The sequence below is a fragment of the Puma concolor genome, chromosome B4 (genome assembly GCF_028749965.1).
Source record: "Puma concolor isolate L17-30 chromosome B4, mPumCon1.1.hap2, whole genome shotgun sequence".
Classification (NCBI taxonomy): Eukaryota; Metazoa; Chordata; class Mammalia; order Carnivora; family Felidae; genus Puma; species Puma concolor.
The window spans coordinates 61,706,615-61,726,827 of NC_141673.1; the positions used below are offsets into that span (position 1 = coordinate 61,706,615).

Here is a 20,213-nt window from a genome sequence, read left to right on the forward strand (position 1 = left end):
CAGGACAATCTTCCCATTTTAAGATCAACTATAGTAACCTTCATTACTGAAATTTCCCTTTTGTCCTATAACACAATATATTCATCAATGTGTTATCTCTTTATATATACAGTCCTGGGGATTAGGACCTCTGATCATTTTGGAGGTCGTTCTTCTGCCTACCTCACCTTCTACATATATAAAATATCTGTGTGTGTGTGTGTGTGTGTGTGTGTGTGTGTGTGTGTGTGTGTAGTTCTGAGAAGACCGTCCGCCTTCATTAATGGCATTGCTATTGTTCCAGTTGCTCAAGTACAAACCTTCAAACTATGCCTCACTCTTCTTTTCTTTCACAACCCATACCCAACTAGAGAGCAATTCTTTTTTTTTTTTTTTTTTCAACGTTTATTTATTTTTGGGACAGAGAGAGACAGAGCATGAACGGGGAGGGGCAGAGAGAGAGGGAGACACAGAATCGGAAACAGGCTCCAGGCTCTGAGCCATCAGCCCAGAGCCTGACGCGGGGCTCGAACTCACGGACCGCGAGATCGTGACCTGGCTGAAGTCGGACGCTTAACCGACTGCGCCACCCAGGCGCCCCTAGAGAGCAATTCTTAAGCTCAACCTTCAAAACACCCAGAAACAAACAACTTCACATCACCTCAATTGTTGTCCTGGGCACGGTCAGCAGCATAGGTGGCCTGAAATAGCTTTCTATCCTTTGTCTTTGCACACACACTGTCTCCCCATGTTCCATCTTTAACAAATTAGCCATAAGTGTCATGTGAAAATGTTACTTCCTGTCATGTAATTCCTCTGCTTTCAGTCCTCTAAGGTTTAAAATCTCTCAGCAAAATCTGACATCTTCATGGTTGCCAACAAGCTCTACCTGACCAGGCCTTCTACACAAGACAGACTCATAGGTGGTTGCAGTCAGAGTACGTGTGGCTACAAAGCAGGGGCAGGAAGAGGAAAGAATGGAGTCAGCTAAAAACACTAATAGTGAGGCATCAGCATTTTATTTCTGACACTAGGAAAATTTTCTTAAAAATTTAATCCTCACAACTGATAACTGGTAACTAGCAATGAACTGTGGTTGCTCTGTGACTGTGTGGCATAAGACATAAGTGAGACCACTCTGGAATCCTGGATGGACCCACTGCCACAGGACACGGTTCCACAAATGTAATCAACCATCCCCCTTTAGTGGTGAGCATGTGTGGTTACAACTGCTCTGTCAATAACAAATATTACGCCAAATTGATTCCTCTCCTTCCTTAGATGAAAAATTTGAGACACCTGCAGCTGTAGGGTCCATTCAGGAGACATAAAGCGTACGAAATTAGAATAAGAAACGTTGACCTGTTATTATGTGAAGAACATATAGAAATAGAACATGTAAAGATATGCAACATTTGGAATATATAAAAAAGAACTCAATGGAAATTCAGAAGTAGCAGATACAGAGAGCAGCCACCACTGCTGGAACTGGAGCTGAGTCCCAAATTCAGAAGAAGGATTCTGAGGTTTAGAATTCACATCTTGGTGGAGAAAATATGGACGTGGCCCACTGCATAGCAGAGACATGCTGAACTGCTACGGGAAGCTACCCACAGGCAGGAAAGAACTCACTGGGGCTTATGGAACTGACTGGGAGGCTACCAGTGGAGAGAGGGAGAGAAGGAGCTTCTGGGAAGCTACCACAGTGGGGACAGCAAGACCTGCTGACACAACTGCTAGGGCACCACATCTTACTCCAGAAACGGAATTTGTAATTAGGAACCTCTCACAAGGAAAACCTCCAGCTTCAGAAGTCGTCCCTAGTACCTTTCAACAAGCACCCAGGGAAGAATTTATACTAGTTCTGTATTTAGAAACAAACAAACACCCCTCCTAGAAAATGTGAAAGGAGAAACTTCCCAGGTTGTTTTCATGAGGCTACCATAACGTTGATCCCAAACCTGACAAAAAGACTAAAATACATAAAATCACATACCAATAGTCTCATGAATACAGCCTCTTATAGTCACACACTAGGTAGACAAAACAAATAGCTTGAACGAAATATAGACAAAAGAACAAACAGCAGGTAGAGTGTATCCAAGGAATGCAAGGTGCAGTAACATTTGAATGTCAACTAGTGTAATCCAACAATTCAAAAGAATAAATGAGAAAACACATGTAATCTTCTCAATTGGTACACGTAAATTATTTTAAAGAATCAAAACAGGGGCGCCTGGGTGGCTCAGTCGGTTAAGCGGCCAACTTCGGCTCAGGGCATGATCTCGCGGTCCGTGAGTTCGAGGCCCATGTCGGGCTCTGTGCTGACAGCTCAGAGCCTGGAGCCTGTTTCAGATTCTGTGTCTCCCTCTCCCTGACCCTCCCCTGTTCATGCTCTGTCTCTCCCTGTCTCAAAAATAAATAAAACGTTAAAAATTTTTTTTAAAAAAAGAATCAAAACATTGTCATGTTAAAAAGAGAGAGAGAAGAAAATAACTCTCAGTAAACTAGGAATAGAAGAAATTTCTTCATCTGCTAAATAGCATCTATAAAATGTTACAACTAATAATATATACAGTGGAGAAGCCCTGAATGCTTTCCCCTAATATCAGCGATCAGAATTTGGTAAAGATCTCTGCTCTTATCACCTCTATATAATCTTTATAAAGGTTCTAACCAGTTCAAAAGACAAGAAAAAGGTTCTAACCAGTTCAAAAGACAGGAAGAGACATATAAAAAGCTCAGAAATAATGAAGCAAACTGACTTTCCTTGCAGATAACATGATGGCACACATATATAACCATATGCACCCATGCACGCGAAAAAAGTTTACAAGAAAAAATAAATAACTTCAAGTAACGTCATAAGACCGAAAGTCAAATATAGGAAGATCAATTATTATATCCACATGTCAGCAATGATCAACTGGAAAATGAACGCATTTATGAAAAATAAGCATTTATTTATGGATAAATTTATCCAAATATGTGCCCAAACTCTACAGTGAAAGCAACAAAACATTGATAACAGAAATCAAATCACCATAAATAAATGTAGGTATATTATGTTCATGTTTTAGAAAAACCAATGACCAAAAGGTATGAATCTATCTATATCTTCAATTCAATCCCAATCAACTTTTCTGTAGGATTTTTTTTTTAATTCACAGTTGCCAAAATGTATATGACAAACTAAAAACTGACAGGTAGAAGAAAGTAAATGAGGAGGAGTCAACATGGCAGAGAAGCAGGAGGACCTGAAGTTCCCTCCTCCCTCAAACACAGCAATATTGAAGCCAGAAGACTTGGAATTCCAGGTATCCAGGCTACTGAGTGACAGAAACCTCTCCAGGGGCTCATGGGGACAACTTGGCAGGTCATAGTTGCATGATTGTGAATTGGGAGAGATAAAACAGGTGGCATAGGCATGGAGGGGAGGAATCCTCTTCTGTGGAGAGACAAAAGGAAGAGAAAGAGAGTCTGTGGGAGTGTAGGACTGTATTTGGATAGAAGAAAAACCACGGACTGGGGAATGAAAAAACCGAGAAAGAACCAATTTTTAACAAGATCCAGGGTAGGTCTTTATCCAGACTGGGACCTGCCACCCTGTACATGCGTGCAGGGAGGAAGGGAGTCAACCACAGGCTCGGTAGCAAGCTCAGAGGTGAAATCAGAGAGAGCAGTCCCCTCCACCGAGTGCTCCAGTAAGAAGGTATAAAGACGCTCCAAGGATAAAAGACCCTACAGGCCAGCCAGAGGCCTTTGTCAGCTGACTGAGTGGAATGGCACTACCCCAGACCCAGGGCCAGCAGAGAGGCATCCTTTAAATCCGGGGCTGGTTTGAATCCCAGCTGAGCACCTGGAAGGTGCAGGAGACTGTGGAGCAGGACAAACAGACCCACTCATGCCCACGTGGCACTATGAGGATGGCTAGAAGAGAGTCGTTTTGGTCACCCAGTCCAGGGAGGACAGACCAAGGTGTTGCCATTTTTCTCCTTATCACCAACAAGGTGGGGCTTCAGGGAATGGACAGTTCTCCCACAGTGGAGGCGGGACCTGCCTACACCAAACCATGGCCCTCCGTGCCTGGTAACTGCATGTCTACAGAGCAATATTGATACTGACCAAACCAGATGGCCCCTCCTCCAGACCAGCACAGCCACCGATTCCAAGACACCATCAGATATTAGTCTACTGGTTTTCCATTTTCAGATTTAATGCTTAGTGAATTCTTATTATGTATATATTGTATATTATGTATTATATACAATATATAATATATATTACATAAAATATATAAAACTATATTATATAACTATACATATATATGTCATAATATAATATAATATAATACATATATTGGGGTTTTTTCTTCTATTTCTTCCTCTTAGTCTCTCTTATTAACCCATATAGTTTCTCTGATCCACTACCTGGTCTTTTTTTTTTTTTTATTCCTTTCCTCCACACCTGTCACTTCACTCTTTGTATGAGATAAGGCTTCATCCCCCACCCCCCCCTTTTAAAATTTTTTCCAGGGTTACTACCATGAACAAATGAAAGCACCCCTGGTGGAAGGTCCAAACCACCACTACAAGTAGGGAGATAAAGCAACCAGAGTCACAACAACAGAGTGCACACAACACACACACCAAACACACCTTCTGAAGGGCCAAGCCCTGGAGAGTGTATGAATTCTTTTTTAAGCTGGTAGTGCTTGCAGGTGCAGGACACATAACAAGCTATTAAAACACATAAAGGACAGAAAACTAGCCAAAATGATGAAGTAGAAGAATTCTCTTCAAAAGAAATTCCAGGAATAAATGACAACTAGAGAACTCCTCAAAACATATATACACAATATATCTGATCAAGAATTTAGAGTAATAGTCCATAAGCTGGGCTTGAAAAAACCATAGAAGAAAACAGAGATTCTATTGCTGCAGAGAGCAAGGAACTAAGAAATAGTCATGACAAATTAAGAAAGGCAATAATGAGGTGCAAAATGAAGTAGACACAGTGATAACAAGGACAGAGAAAGCAGAGGGGAGAATAAGTGAAAGAGAAGATAAAATTATGGAAAATGATGAAGCTGAGAAAAAGAGAGATAAGAAACTCCTAGACCGCGAGGGGAGAATTAGCCTCCACTTACAGCAAAGAACGGATTATCTAGTCAGGAAATCAGTAACAAAACAATGGCCTTGAATGATACTCTGGACCTGATGGATTTGACAGATATATTCAGAACTTTTCATCCAAAAGCAACAGAATACACATTCTTCTGGAGGGCACATGGAACATTCTGCAAGATAAATCACATACTGGGTCACAAAACAGCCCTCAATAAATATAAAAGAATTGAGATCATACCATGCATATTTTCAGATCACAACGCTATGAAACAAAATCAACCACAAGAAAAAGTTTTGAAAGTCTCCGAAAGCATGGAGGTTAAAGAACATCGTACTAAAGAATGAACGGGTCAACCAGGCAATTAAAGAAGAAATTTAAAAGTATATGGAAGCAAATGGAATGAAAACATGACAGTCTAAACCCTTTGAATGGCAGCAAAGGCAGTCCTAAGAGGAAAATACATTGCAATGCAGGCCTATCTCAAGAAACAAGAAAAATCCCAAATACAGAACCTAACGTCATACCTAAAGGAACTAGAAGCAGAACAGCAAAGACACCCCAAAATCGGCAGAAGAAGAGAAATGTAAAGATTAGAGCAGAAGTAAACAATATAGAATTAAAAAGAAACAAAAACCAATAGAACAGATTGGTGAATCTAAGGGCTGGTATTTTGAAAGAATAAACAAAATTGATAAGCCACTAGCCAGACTTCTCAAAAAGAGAGAGAACCCAAATTTATAAAACCATGAATGAAAGAGGAGAGATCACAACCAACACCACAGAAATACAAACAATTATTAGAGAATACTTTGAAAAATTATATGCCAACAAACTGGGCAACCTGGAGGAAATGGACAAATTCCTAGGTATGCATACACTAACGAAACTCAAATGGGAAGAAATAGAAAATTTGAACAGACCCATAAACAGCAAGGAAATTGAGTCAGTTATCAAAAATCTCCCAACAATTAAGAGTTCTGGGCCAGATGGCTTCCCAGGGGAATTCTACAAGACATTTAAAGCAAAGTTAATACTATACTTCTCAAGGTGTTCCAAAAAATAGACAAATGAAGGAAAGTTTCCATACTCATTCTATGAAGCCGGCATTACTTGACTCCCATCCCGGAGACCCCACTAAAAAGGAGAATTACAGGCCAATATCCCTGATGAACATGGATAAAAAATTTTCAGCAAGATACTAGCAAATCAAATTAAACAGTATATCCAAAGAATTATTCACCACAATCATGAGGGATTCATTCCTGGGCTGCAGGGCTGGTTCAATATTCACAAATCAATCAGTGTGATATGTCACATTAATAGAAGAAAGGAACAGAACCATATCATTCTGTCAATAGATGCAGAAAAAGCATTTGACAAAATACAGCATCCTTTCTTAAAAAAAAAAACTCAAGAAAGTCATGATAGAAGGAACACACCTTAACATCATAAAAGCCATATATGAAACCCACAGATAATATCAGCTTCAATGGGCAAAACCTCTGAGATCAGGAATACGACAGGGATGTCCACTCTCACCACTGTTGTTTAACATAGTGTTGGAAGTCCTAACCTCAGCAATCAGACAACAAAATGAAATAAACACATCCAAATTGGCAAAGAAGTCAAACTTTCACTCTTTGCAGACAACACGATATTCTACATGTAAAATCAGAAAGACTCCACCAAAAACTGCTAGAACCGCTACAGGAATTCAGCAAAGTCACAGGATACAAAATCAATGTACAGAAATAGGTTGCATTTCTATAAACCAATAATGAAGCAACAGAAAGATAAATCAAGAAGTTGATCCCATTTACAATGGCACTAAGAACCATAAAATACCTAGGAATAAACCTAACCAAAGATGAAAAAGATCTGTATGCTGAAAACTATAGAAGGCTTATCAAAGTAATTGAAGAAGACACAAAGAAATGGAAAAACATTCCATGCTCATGGAGCGAAAGAAAAATATTGTTAAAATGTCAATACTACCCAAAGAAATCTACACATTCAATGCAATCCCAATCAAAATTGCAGCGGCCTTCTTCTCAAAGCTAGAACAAACAATCCCACAATTTGTATGGAACCACAAAAGACCCTGAATAGCCAAAGTAATGTTGAAAAAGAAAACCAAAGCAGGAGGCATCACAGTCCCCGAGTTTAGCCTCTATTACAAAGCTGTAATCATAGAGACAGTATGATACTGACACAAAAACAGACACATAGACCAACGGAGTAGAATAGAGAACCCAGAATTATACCCAAAATGTATGGCCAACTAATCTTTGACAAAGAAGGAAAGAGTATCCAATGGAAAACAGTCTCTTTAGCAAATGGTGCTGGGAGAACTGGACAGCAACATGCAGAAAAATCAACTTGGACCACTTTCTTATACCATACACAAAACTAAACTCAAAATGGATGAGAGGCCTAAATGTGAGACAGAAACCATCAAAACCATAGAGGCGAATACAGGCAACAAGCTCTTTGCCATCAGCCGCAGCAACTTCTTACCCAACTTGTCTCCGAAGGCAAGGGAAATAAAAGCAAAAATGAACTATTGGAACCTCAAGATAAAAAGTTTCTGCACTGCAAATGAAACAATCAGCAAATCTAAAGGCAACCAGTAGAATGGGAGAAGACATCTACAATAGACATATTGGATAAAGGGTTAGTATCCAAAATCTATAACTTACTAAACTCCACACCTGAAAAAAAAAATAATCCAGAGACAAATGGACAGAAGACATGAATAGACACTTTTCCAAAGAAGACATCTAAATGGCCAACAGACACAAGAAAAGATGCTCAAAGTCACTCATCATCAGGGAAATACAAATCAAAACCTCATTGACATACCACCTCACAGCAGTCAGAGTGGCTAAGTATAAAACTCAGGAAACAACAGATGTTGGAGGATGTGGAGATACGGGAACCCTCTTGCACCACTGGTGGGAATGCAAACTGTTGCGGCTGCTCTGGAAGGCAGTGTGGAGTTTCCTCAAAAATTAAAAATAAAATTACCCTATGACCCAGCAATAACACTACTAGAAATTTATCCAAAAGATACAGGAGTGCTGATTTACAGGGGCACATCTATCCCAATGTTTATAAAAGCACTTTAAACAATAGCCAAATTATGGAAAAAACTCAAATGTCTATCAACTGATGAATGGATAAAGAAGACATAGTTTATATATGCAATGGAATAGCATTTGGCAATGAGAAAGAATGAAATCTTGCCAGTTGCAACAACATGGATGGAATTTATGCTAAGTGAATAAGTCAGTCAGAGGAAGACAGATGTATGTTTTCACTCATATGTGGAATTTGAGAAACTTAACTGAAAATCAATGGGGGGAGGGAAGGAGAAAAAACAGTGTCAGAGAGAGAGATAAACCATAAGAGACTCTTAAATACAAAGAACAAACTGTGGGTTAATGGGAGGTGCAGGGAAGGGGGGGAAATGGTGATGGGCATTGAGGAGGGCACTTGTTTGGATGAGCAGTGGGTGTTGTATTAAGCGATGAATCATGGGAATCTACTCCTGAAACCAAGAGCACACTGTATACACTGTAAGTTAGCTAACTTGATAATAAATTACATTTAAAAAACACAAAAACTGACAGGTAGCCAAAACCATCTTGAGAAAGAGCAAAATTAGAAAATCACACCACCCGATTTACAAACTTTTATGGCTACATTAATCCAATCACTAGATATTGACTTCAAGGAAGAGAAATGGGTCCGGTCCATGAGGCAGAACAGATAATCTAAATATATACCCACACATATACAATTAATCATTTTTCACAAAAATGCTAAGAGTCTTCAACAGAAGAAAGTCTTTCAACAAAGTATGTTTGGGGGAAAGTACAACTACCTGTAACATAAAAGAAATAAACCATGATTCATACATCATATCATACACAAAAATCAAAGACTCAGTCGTAAAACCTAACAATATAAATCATTCAGAAGGGGACCTAAAAGTGTATCTGTCTCAATTTAGGAGATGCTAACATTTCTTAGACAGAAAACAAAAAAAGTCCTAACAGGAAAAGAAAATTGAAAAACTATATTTTATCAAAAGACATTATGTTTAATTTACCATCTCTGTTCATTGCATAGTACTTCCTAGCAGCAGTAAAGTTTGTAACCTGAGAAGAAGTATATTCCCGTGGGCCAAATTGATGAAGAATCAATTATTCAAAACTTTCATTGTATCTTTAGGATTGTTTCTTTACATTATAGGCAACTCCCAAAGAAGAACAGGTGCCCAGTTAGCACCAGTACTTACACCCAGTTACAGAATCCTGGAGCTACCAGGAGAGGTTCAGTGTGATCCACTTGCCCATATCAACTAATTTCACCTACAGCTGTTACTAAGCCAAACCTATCTTGCAAATATTGGATACATTTTCTTGTTAATATCATTTGCCTTTGTTGAATTCAAGGGGAATGTGTCCTCTCTAGCTCATGGGGCCTGACCTGAGCTTCCGCAGGCATCTCCTCTCAGGGCCCAGATATATGGAGAAAGCTATGTCAACATTTCAATCCTTTTCTTAGCCAACGGTTTTGTTTGTTTCATATCCTCACAATTTTAATTCCTCTACTAAATTCACAAAGACATTTCCTTATCTGGGTGCATTATACACGTAGCTGGTTTTTTTAGTTGCCTGGAACCCATTTGCCTGACAATACATGCAACTCTTTGTTACAGCCCAACAGACTATAATATCTAAATGCTCCTCTAGAACAGGAGCCTAACACTTTGTCCACTGCTAAATGAAGAGCTTTGAATTCCACTCACTAGGCCAACTTAACCTTGCTCTCTTTCATCAGGGTTGTGGTATGAACACAGACTGCTGAAAACTGACTTCCAGGGGCATCTGGGTAGCTCAGTTGGTTATGCATCCAGCTCTTAATTTCAGCTCAGGTCATGATCTCACCATTCGTGAGTTCAAGCCCCACATCAGGCTCTGTGCTGCCAGAACAGAGCTTGCTTGGGACTCACTCACTCTCTCTCCCTCTCTGTCAAATAAATAAATAAACTTAAATAATTTTTAAAAATCAACAACCAACTGACTTCCAAAGAGCAACATAGGCCTCAACTCAAGAATTTCTATGGGTAGTCCTTCAATCCTTCATGCCCAGGACCACTCAGGAATGAGGTCAGGGATATCCTTGCAATTCTTTTTTCTGAAAACAAGTAGCAACACAGCCTGTTTGTTTTGTGTGGTACTTTCCCTGAACTTCTTCTGCTACAATGCTCCTTAAAATAAATTGCCACTCTATGAGGGAACTCTCCCGAGCTGCCAATACATATTCGACTGTATGTACGGCATCATCCAGGACACAACAGAAAGCCCAAGGTATTTGTCTCCTCAGAATCACTTGATACTCATCAGTGAGAGGGCTTGTTTTATCAAACACCACTGACAAGCTAGCAACCATTTTTCAAATAGTCTGGGAGAAGGATCTATTCCTTCAAGTAGTTTTCAAATCCAAAACCCAAGACAACTTTGCAAGAAATCCTGCTTGGTTTGAGCCAAGAATTCCAGATTCCAGCATATAGGTGATGGCAGAAACTTCTATCATATAGTCACATCCTATGGGCTCATAGGAATTACCTGGAGCCAATTCTCAGTCAATCTACCAACAGTTTGGGCTCAGGTCTGCTGAAATTCAGATATCTTTCTGCTGACCTTGTGAGAAGAGGCTAACAGGACCGTTACGTGAGGAGCATGATTTTGCCATAACCAGCCTAGCCCTAATAGTCTTTGACCTTCTTACTTATTAGCATGATCTGAAAAATATGACAACATGTTGCAGAGTTGGGCAATATCCTGTTGCTCCAACTGACACAATTCACAGGAATTTCACAGATGCGACATGGCCTGGAATATTAGCTAGCCATTTCAATTACCCTCCAGTTCTTCTATGGATACTAAAGGTTTTCATTCTTTGTAGTTTATTCCTCTGAGGAAGGAATACTCACAGTATGTGCTAATTTTCCCCTAATGCTCATTAACTCCAGATCTTACCTAACTAAATTGTGACAATTTCTAATATACTCAGATATCCCTATGGATATATGGTAAACATACACTGAGCTCTACTCTATGAAAATTCTGTAGTGCAAGGGAGACTCAAACTACTGTGGAAAAGAAGGTGTTGGCTAACTCTATTAGGCCTACGCATTCCACTTGGCCTATTGCACCTCCCAAATAGCCTTGATCACACCGAATCCTGCTCAAACAATCCGAATACACCTATTTAATCTTCAACAGTCTCCTGTACATCTGATCCACTGGCATTCCAGAATCGTTTTTTAAAAATCAAAAAGATTTAGTTCAAATCAAATTCTAAACACCATCATTTCCTTATCAGAATATTGACATGTTGTTCTTCTTGAATTGAGCACTGCTTAGTGTACTGCTGGTAAGAACTAGGACAAGTTTAAAGAATCCCATTTAGTAAGTGTGGGAAAACTGGGCAGATGCCCACAGTTGAAACGATGAAGACAACTTGACTCATTCATGTGTAATATCCATCCTGATTGTGCATTCAGGTATTGAAGCCTAACAGCCAAAAACCACCAGGAGTAGCTGTAGCTGAGAAGTTTGGGGTCATTGTCACCGCTGTGGGGGAAAGCATACATCAAGGGGAATTGCAGAGAGGTGTCTCAGTTCAAGGGTGTTAGAAAAAAGTTATATAAGATTTGGGCTTGTATTAGGTGGTTTGGAGGAAGTTGTAGAGAAGCAGGCCTCTGCCCTGGTTTGGATGCTGTCAAGGGGCATGAGTATGCTATGATTGGTTATCTTAAGAAATCTTTTCTATAAGGAGAAGAGAAAAATAAGGCAAAGCTGTGATAGGTAATAGAGCAGCAGTCACAAATTAACTGGGAAAAAGGGATATGTGCGATTGTGGGCTTGCCACACTAACATTGCTTTTGTCTGTATTGAAACATACCTGGGAAGTGATCTGTTTTTGACAGAAAGAGAGACAGAGGGAGAGAGCAGGGGAGGGGCAGAGAGAAAAGGAGAGAAAGAATCTCAAGCAGGCTCTACCATTATTGCTGAGTGGTGTGAGGTCTATCTTGTGACCCTGAGATCATGAACTGCACCAAAATCAAGAGTCAGACACTTAACCAACTGAGCCATCCAGGTGCCCCACTATAAAGTGATCTTGATTTTTGACTCCTTTCATCACAGTCACTGAGTGCCCTTGTCTGCTGTTGGACTTCTATGACTTTTTATGTCCAACAGGAGTACACCGTGTCCTAGCTCTCAGCTCAGGTGAGCCCCTAATAACTCCATAACTCCCAACCCATTGCCACTAGGCCAACTCCCACATGGCAGGGCTGCTTTCCTGTTTCTCACCTGCTATATCATTGCAGATAAGAGAAAAATTATGACTCAGTTAATAGTAGAGATTGATGGAACCCAGAATGGACACTGGTGCCTAGTAAATGTTGATTAGTGCATTCATGTTACAGAAACCTCTAGTCTCTACTGATGCACCCGAGAAGAGGGCCTTATGTGTAAAAATTGGGTAGACATACACAAAGTCCATTTCACAATGACACAGGAAGGATTAAATAAAATCTGTCACTAAGGACTGATAAAAGCATTGCACAACCACTTCCCAACATCTTAAAAATATACTATTTTTGATGTTGCTCAATGTTAATTTTATTTGAAAACAAACAAACTGATTAGAGATAGGAGAGACATGATAGGCATGGTACGTGGTTGGAGTAAATCAAATGAAAGGACATTCTGGCCGAGCCCAGCAGGATCACATGCAGGACATCCAGGAGACTTCATCTCACAATCATAGCTTCAAAATACGCTTAATAAATTCCAGAAGGCCTGCAAGAGAATAAAATATATCGTCAAGCAGGTTTCAAAAAGGATGAAGAATGTGGCTTCATTTGGGGAATCTGAAAGGAAACCAACAAATGTCAAATGGCACTGAATTCCATGGAGTCAAATGGCCATGAGATGTTCATCCCCCACAAATGGGGTTTGCAGGCCTGGTTGGGAGCCCACATAAGCTCGAAGTCTAGAGAGCCCAGCAAGTAGGTCCACAGGTACTAGTTCTCCCTCTATGATTCAACAGAGCAACTCTGCCACCTTCTCACCAGGGATATAACTCATTTTCTCCTCCATGCACTGCCCACTACTCACCGTTGTGCAAGGTGCCAAGCAATGGCCCCGACACCGAAAGGCTATAAAGGAATGTTTGAAAAAGTTTCCTCAAGTACACATGCAACCTCTCCCATCTGTTCAGGGGAAAGTTTTTCATTGGAACTTCTCCATTTCTTCATCTTTACAGTGTTTCTTTGGTAGAATGACTCATATATAAATTACATTTCTATGTGAGTTTTTTTTCATTTATTTCTTGGGCACCTGGCTGACTCAGTTGGTTAAGCATCTGGATTTGGCTCAGGTCATGATCTCTTGGTTCGTGGGTTCATGCCCCACATTGGGCTCTCTACTGACGGCTCAGAGCTTGGAGCCTGCTTTGGATTCTGTGTCTACCTCTCTCTCTATCCCTCCCTCACTATCTCTCTCTCTTTCTCAGAAAAATAAACATTTTAAAAAATTAATGAAAAAAACTGTTTGTTTGTTTGTTTGTTTGTTTGTTTTAAGAGAGGAGAGTGCAAGCAAGCAGGATTGAGGCAGAGAGAGAGAATTCGTGAGACTGTGACCTGAGCCAAAACCAAGAGTCCATCGCTTGACACAACAAGCCACCCAGGCACCCTGTATGTGAGTTTTATACCACAATACCTTGCATATGTTCACAGTCAATAAATCTCATAATCGATGATACATGAAAGTAGAAGGAGGGGAAAGATGAACCAGGAATAGGAAGACTGTACTATCTTGGTCCTCCATGGCTTTCCAAATTCCCAGGAATACCCTGAATAATGCTCAAAAGTGTCTGCTTCAAGGAGGCCTCATTTTAAAGCTGTTGTCTACGTTTAGAAAAGTCTTTCAAAGAAACAAACACTGGGACACCTGGGTGGCTCAGAGCTTAGGTGTTCACCTTCAGCTCAGGTCATGATCTCACAGTTCGTGAATTTGAGCCCTACATCAGGCTCTGCACTGAAAGGATGGAGTCTGCTGGGATTCTCAATCTCTCTCTCTCTCTCTCTCTCTCTCTCTCTCTCTCTTTCTCTCTCTCAGTCTCCCCCTCCACCTCCTCCAACACTTGCATTCTCTCTTTCTCTCTCTCTCAAAATACATAAACTTCATAAAAACTTAAAAATAAAAGAAACAAACACTTTTCCATAAAAAATAAACATAAACAGTCACCTGGCCCCCTATCTTTCTAATAATATTTCCACTAAAGACAAAATTCCCTATTAAAGCCAACATGTCAGGAACATGCAGGTAATATTAGTGAACAAGAAGCTGCAACCTCAGGGCTCCTCTGAGATCCATCTGCTGACTTGATTTGTAAAACCAGAAATAATTAGAGAATGATGGAAACAGAGCTCTCTCATGGCTTCTCCTTCCTGACCACACAATAGAATCTTCCGGGATCATAGGGAACCAAGGAATCAAGAGCCCCGAAAAGAAAGCACAGAGATGAGTGGCTTACCCTTTGGAGTGGTAGTAGGAGCAGCAGTGGTGGCAGGAGCAGCAGTGGTGGCAGCGGCAGTGGTGGCGGCAGCTGTGGTGGCGGCAGCTGTGGTGGCAGCAGCTGAAATTAGAAGAAAAAGATCCAGGGGCTCTTGGTGGCTTAGTGGTTTAATTTTCTCTTGATTTTGTCTCAGGTCATGATCTCAAAACAAAGTCCATTTCACAATGACACAGGAAGGACTAAATAAAATCTGTCACTAAGGACTGATGAAAGCATGGGACAACCACTTCCCAACATCTTAAAAATATACTATTTTTGATGTTGCTCAATGTTAATTTTATTTGAAAACAAACAAACTGATTAGAGATAGGAGAGACATGATAGGCATGGTACGTGGTTGGAGTAAATCAAACGAAAGGACATTCTGGCTGAGCCCAGCAGGATCACATGCAGGACATCCAGGAGACTTCCATCTCACAATAGGAACTTTAAAAGTTTCCCAATCAAACCCGTAAAATCTGCAAAAGAATAAAATATATAGTCAAGCAGGTTTCAAAAAGGATGAAGAATGTGGCTTCATTTGGGGAATCTGAAAGGAGACCAACAAATGTCAAATGGCACTGAATTCCATGGAGTCAAATGGCCATGAGATGTTCATCCCCCAAAAATGGGGTTTGCAGGGCTGGTTGGGAGCCCAGATAAGCTGGAAGTCTAGAGAGCCCAGGAGCCCAGGAAGTAGGTCCACAGGTGCTAGTTTTCTCTCTATGACTCAACAGAGCAACTCTGCCACCTTCTCACCACGGATATATACTCATTTTCTCCTCCATGCACTGCCCACTACTCACCCTTGTGCAAGGTGCCAAGCAATGGCCCCGACACTGAAAGACTATAAAGCAATATTTGAAAAAGTTTCCTCAGGACATTGATTATTTGAGCACACATGCAACCTCTGCCATCTGTTCAGGGGAAAGTCTTTCATTGGAACTTTTCCATTTCTTCATCTTTATAGTGTTTCCTTGGTAGAATGACTCATATTTAAATTACATTTCTATGTGAATTTTTTTTTATTTTATTTTTTTCATTTTTTTTTAACGTTTATTTATTTTTGAGACAGAGAGAGACAGAGCATGAACAGGGGAGGGGCAGAGAGAGAGGGAGACACAGAATCCAAAGCAGGCTCCAGGCTCTGAGCTGTCAGCCCAGAGCCCGATGCGGGGCTCGAACTCACGGACCGTGAGATCATGACCTGAGCCTAAGTCGGACACTTCACCGACCGAGCCACCCAGGCGCCCCAATGTGAATTTTTTTTAATTTAGTGCTTGGGCGCCTGGCTGACTCAGTTGGTTAAGCATCTGGATTTGGCTCAGGTCATGATCTCATGGTTCATGCGTTCATCCCCCACATTGGGCTCTCTACTGACAGCTCAGAGCTTGAGCCTGCTTTGGATTTTGTGACTACTTCTCTCTCTATCCTCTATCCCTCCCCCACTAGCTCTCTCTCTCTCTCAGAAAAATAAACATTTTTAAAAATTGATGAAAAAAACCTGTTTGTTTGTTTGTTTGTTTGTTTGTTTGTTTGTTTTGAGAGAGAAGGAGAGTGCAAGCAAGCAGGATTGAGGCAGAGAGAGAGAATTCATGAGACTGTGACCTGAGCCAAAACCAAGAGTCCATCGCTTGACACAACAAGCCACCCAGGCACCCTGTATGTGAGTTTTATACCACAATACTTTGCATATGTTCACAGTCAATAAATCTCATAATCGATGATACATGAAAGTAGAAGGAGGGGAAAGATGAACCAGGAATAGGAAGACTGTACTATCTTGGTCCTCCATGGCTTTCCAAATTCCCAGGAATACCCTGAATAATGCTCAAAAGTGTCTGCTTCAAGGAGGCCTCATTTTAAAGCTGTTGTCTACGTTTAGAAAAGTCTTTCAAAGAAACAAACACTGGGACACCTGGGTGGCTCAGAGCTTAGGTGTTCACCTTCAGCTCAGGTCATGATCTCACAGTTCGTGAATTTGAGCCCTACATCAGGCTCTGCACTGAAAGGATGGAGTCTGCTGGGATTCTCAATCTCTCTCTCTCTCTTTCTCTCTCTCTCAGTCTCCCCCTCCACCTCCTCCAACATTTCCATTCTCTCTTTCTCTCTCTGTCAAATACATAAACTTCATAAAAACTTAAAAATAAAAGAAACAAACACTTTTCTATAAAAAATAAACATAAACAGTCACCTGGCCCCCTCCCTATCTTTCTAATAATATTTCTACTAACGACAAAATTCCCTATTAAAGCCAACATGTCAGGAACACGCAAGTAATATTAGTGAACAAGAAGCTGCAACCTCAGGGCTCCTCTGAGATCCATCTGCTGACTTGATTTGTAAAACCAGAAATAATTAGAGAATGATGGAAACAGAGCTCTCTCACGGCTTCTCCTTCCTGACCACACAATAGAATCTTCCGGGATCATAGGGAACCAAGGAATCAAGAGCCCCAAACAGAAAGCACAGAGATGAGTGGCTTACCCTTTGGAGTGGTGGCAGGAGCAGCAGTGGTGGCAGCGGCAGTGGTGGCAGCGGCAGTGGTGGCGGCAGCTGTGGTGGCAGCAGCTGAAATTAGAAGAAAAAGATCCGGGGGCTCTTGGTGGCTTAGTGGTTTAATTTTCTCTTGATTTTGTCTCAGGTCATGATCTCAAGATTCATGAATTCGAGACACTTGAGCTCTGCACTCACAGTGCAGAGCCTCATTGGGATTCTCTCTCCTTCTCTCTCTTCCCCTCCCCTGCTGGTGCTTCCTCTCTCTCTCTCTCTCCCACTCTCTCTAAGTAAATAAACTTAAAAGAAAACTTAAAAAGACAGAAAAGATCCAGCTGAGACTTTTGACTCTTCTCCAGGAATGGAATTTGTCCCACTTGAGCTTGGAGGTACATTCTTCATTCTGAATTCAGTTCTGCAATTGTCAATAGTTTGTCCTCTCTTTCGCCTGGCTACCCACTTTTCCCAGACTCATTTTTCCTAGCCCTTCCCTTGATGGGACAGAAAGAATTTGGGGTTTCCTTACAAGGACTGTAAGACTAAGAGACGAGCAGATACTTCCACCTAGTGGTGAACCCAAAATACCAAATCCATATGTGTTCTTATTCACAGGGATCATGGTTCACAGGCAAAAGGAAATCCCTAGTGAGCTGACTTTATGGTTCTCTCCCATGGGATGACTTGATCTGATTAGTTTTCACTGCATCATGAATCGGTGTGAGTAGCAGAATAAACTATATAGGAGAACAACACAAGAAGAAGATCATGTATCGGGGGAAAAAAAAGAAGTTCATGCATCTCAGATTTGTACAATAGTATCTCCTTTCTTTGGATGAAGTCCAATCTCTTCTCTCAGGTTCTTGGCCTAAATGGGGATTATATTTGTCTCACCTCTTCTTCAAGTTGGACTCCGTCTATTCTAGAAGTAACTAGGAGAGCCACATTAGACATAAAGGGAGACAAGGGTACTATTCTGACTGCATTAAACATGAGCAAATGCCCCCCAAACACCCCAGTTCAAAGGAAATGTGACAATTTTGGTGACAATTATCACTCTCCACACCTTACACCAGAGCTTCTGACAAATCGCCAGGGTCAGACCCCACACTTGTGGGTTACACCTACCCCAGCAAGTAGATACCTCAGTCTCAACACTCACACGGCAGCGATAATGTCTCAGTCCTCAATCACTTGAGATGATATTTTTTCAGTTGGCCCTGGCTTTGCAGGTAGGATGTATGGCACAGTGTATGAGGTCTGACCATAGTCTATGCCCTTATTACCAAAGGAAACAAGTCCTTCCCCAACTGAGAAGGGCAAAAAGGGAAGTCGTCTCAATATACGCATGAGTACAACACACACGGCATAGGATGTAGAGGACACTTGTGAGAAGCCCAAGAAATGCGCTTGGGGCTTTTTTACACAACCTTCAGTTTCACATAAGAAAAAAAAATGCAGATCAGCATGGGACTAAGGCATGCGTTACAAAGAACAAAGCACAAGGCCATTCATCAACTTCACCCTATATTCCTCAATCTCCATTCCACACTCCCATGCAGGCCTACTGCTGTCATCTCTATATCACCTTCAGGAATTAATTACATTGTCTTTCTTCATCCTGAAACTGATTAATCCCACTTCTACACACTGACCCTATATTCACCCCTTCAAATTATGGTCATCAAGAACACTTTACGTGCAACTCCCCCAAATTCCCACACCACAAATTCAGACCATAATCCCTTGTCTTTTCTCCTAGACAACACTTACAGTTTGCATTGGTCCTTTCCAGAGACTATATTCTCTAAAAATGTATAAGAAATCAGCAGATTTTCTAGAGTCACAATGAACTTTACGAGCAAGAATGTGGCTTTCCCAAGCAGCTGCTTTGCATTCTGTCCTCCATGGCCGCGTGACACGAGACAGAGATGGAAAACAGTCATGGCAGGAAAGACATGAAGTACAAACACAGACTTACCAGTAGAGCTATCACTTGCAGCGCCAGTTGTCTCTACAAGAGAAAAAGAAAAATAGGCATAAATTAAACACCAGCTTAGGGCATAGAGGGAAGAGAAATTATAGACAACATTGCAGGCTGTCATAACTGAAGAACCTTAGGCTTTTCTACTTGTGCTGAGGGCAAAAAGATACACACATAATATAAAACCAACAAAACCCCACAAAAGACATAATACGTCACCATTTTTTGCTCTCCTGAAATAAAACTCTGATTGCATTCTTTTCTTTATTTTTTTATTGATTACATTCTTGAACATATTTTAACGACACTCACAATGACGTTGAACACCAAGGTTAAAACTGAGCAAAGACCTGACTGGACTGCCAAAGCCTAAAGGGAGAGTCCACTCTATCTTGAGGGGTCAGTCAAAATGGGGATGGAACAGGGCAGTGGGGTGGAGGACGTGGGGGCCACCATTCTAAGCTCCTCCAAACCCACACCCACACAGAGCGTATACGTTGATGGACTCTTGCCCCAGACCTTCTTTTCAGGTAAGAATCTTTACTTACGGCCTGAAACCAGGAAGGTGGAAACGGCCACCAGTACCAGCAACGCCAAGAGCTTCATGCTGGTGAGTTGATTAGCAGGGAGCACAGATAAGAAAGTGTGGAGCTCAGGAGAAGGTAGGACGCTGCCTTCAGCATTCCACATCCTGACCTTATATAGGCAGAGGGCACCAATCAGGAACTGCCAGATCAGAATCCAGGCTAGTTAATGCCAGGCAATGTTGGTACTGAGAGAAACCACTAGAGAGTCAACAGTACAGCCAGAGGCCCTTTGAAAAGATCACTTTAGTCCCTTGATTATGACACAGGTTTCAGGTCAAGACTTTTCAATAGGAAACATTTCCCAGAAAACAACTTTGTTTCCAGGCTTCCTCTCAACTAAGAGGATCAAATGCCACCACGATTACCAGTTCTGCTGACAAGCCAGAGGAACCCAACACCTA

The 20,213-nt window shown here is 41.1% G+C and overlaps 1 protein-coding gene across 3 annotated transcripts; it reads right to left on the minus strand.

Annotated features, from left to right (window-relative positions):
• Positions 1 to 14,671: 14,671 nt before the first annotated feature.
• LOC147579115 (uncharacterized) lies at positions 14,672 to 19,930 on the minus strand. Of its 3 annotated transcripts, XM_086713163.1 has the most exons (4): positions 19,774 to 19,930; positions 19,223 to 19,255; positions 17,292 to 17,319; positions 14,672 to 14,816 (listed from the first exon to the last, which is right to left on the minus strand). In XM_086713163.1, exons 1-4 carry the CDS (start codon positions 19,913 to 19,915, stop codon positions 14,687 to 14,689), a joined length of 333 nt encoding a protein of 110 aa, XP_086569289.1. In that variant the 5' UTR covers positions 19,916 to 19,930; the 3' UTR covers positions 14,672 to 14,686. The 3 variants fall into 3 exon arrangements, 2 of the variants coding, with proteins under 2 accessions (XP_086569289.1, XP_086569290.1); XM_086713164.1 differs by lacking the exon at positions 17,292 to 17,319 and having other exon boundaries at positions 14,672 to 14,829; XR_015253554.1 differs by lacking the exon at positions 17,292 to 17,319 and having other exon boundaries at positions 14,728 to 14,829; positions 19,745 to 19,908.
• Positions 19,931 to 20,213: the final 283 nt, after the last annotated feature.

Excerpts from the sequence above, each read along its gene's own strand:
- LOC147579115 (XM_086713163.1), bottom strand. The coding sequence starts at position 19,915 with ATGTGGAATGCTGAAGGCAGCGTCCTACCTTCTCCTGAGCTCCACACT. Across the intron at positions 19,256-19,773 it reads CACCTTCCTGGTTTCAGGCC|AGACAACTGGCGCTGCAAGT; the intron begins GTAAGTAAAGAT and ends TTTCTCTTGTAG. Across the intron at positions 14,817-17,291 it reads ACCACAGCTGCCGCCACCAC|AGCTGCCGCCACCACAGCTG; the intron begins TGCCGCTGCCAC and ends TGCTGCCACCAC.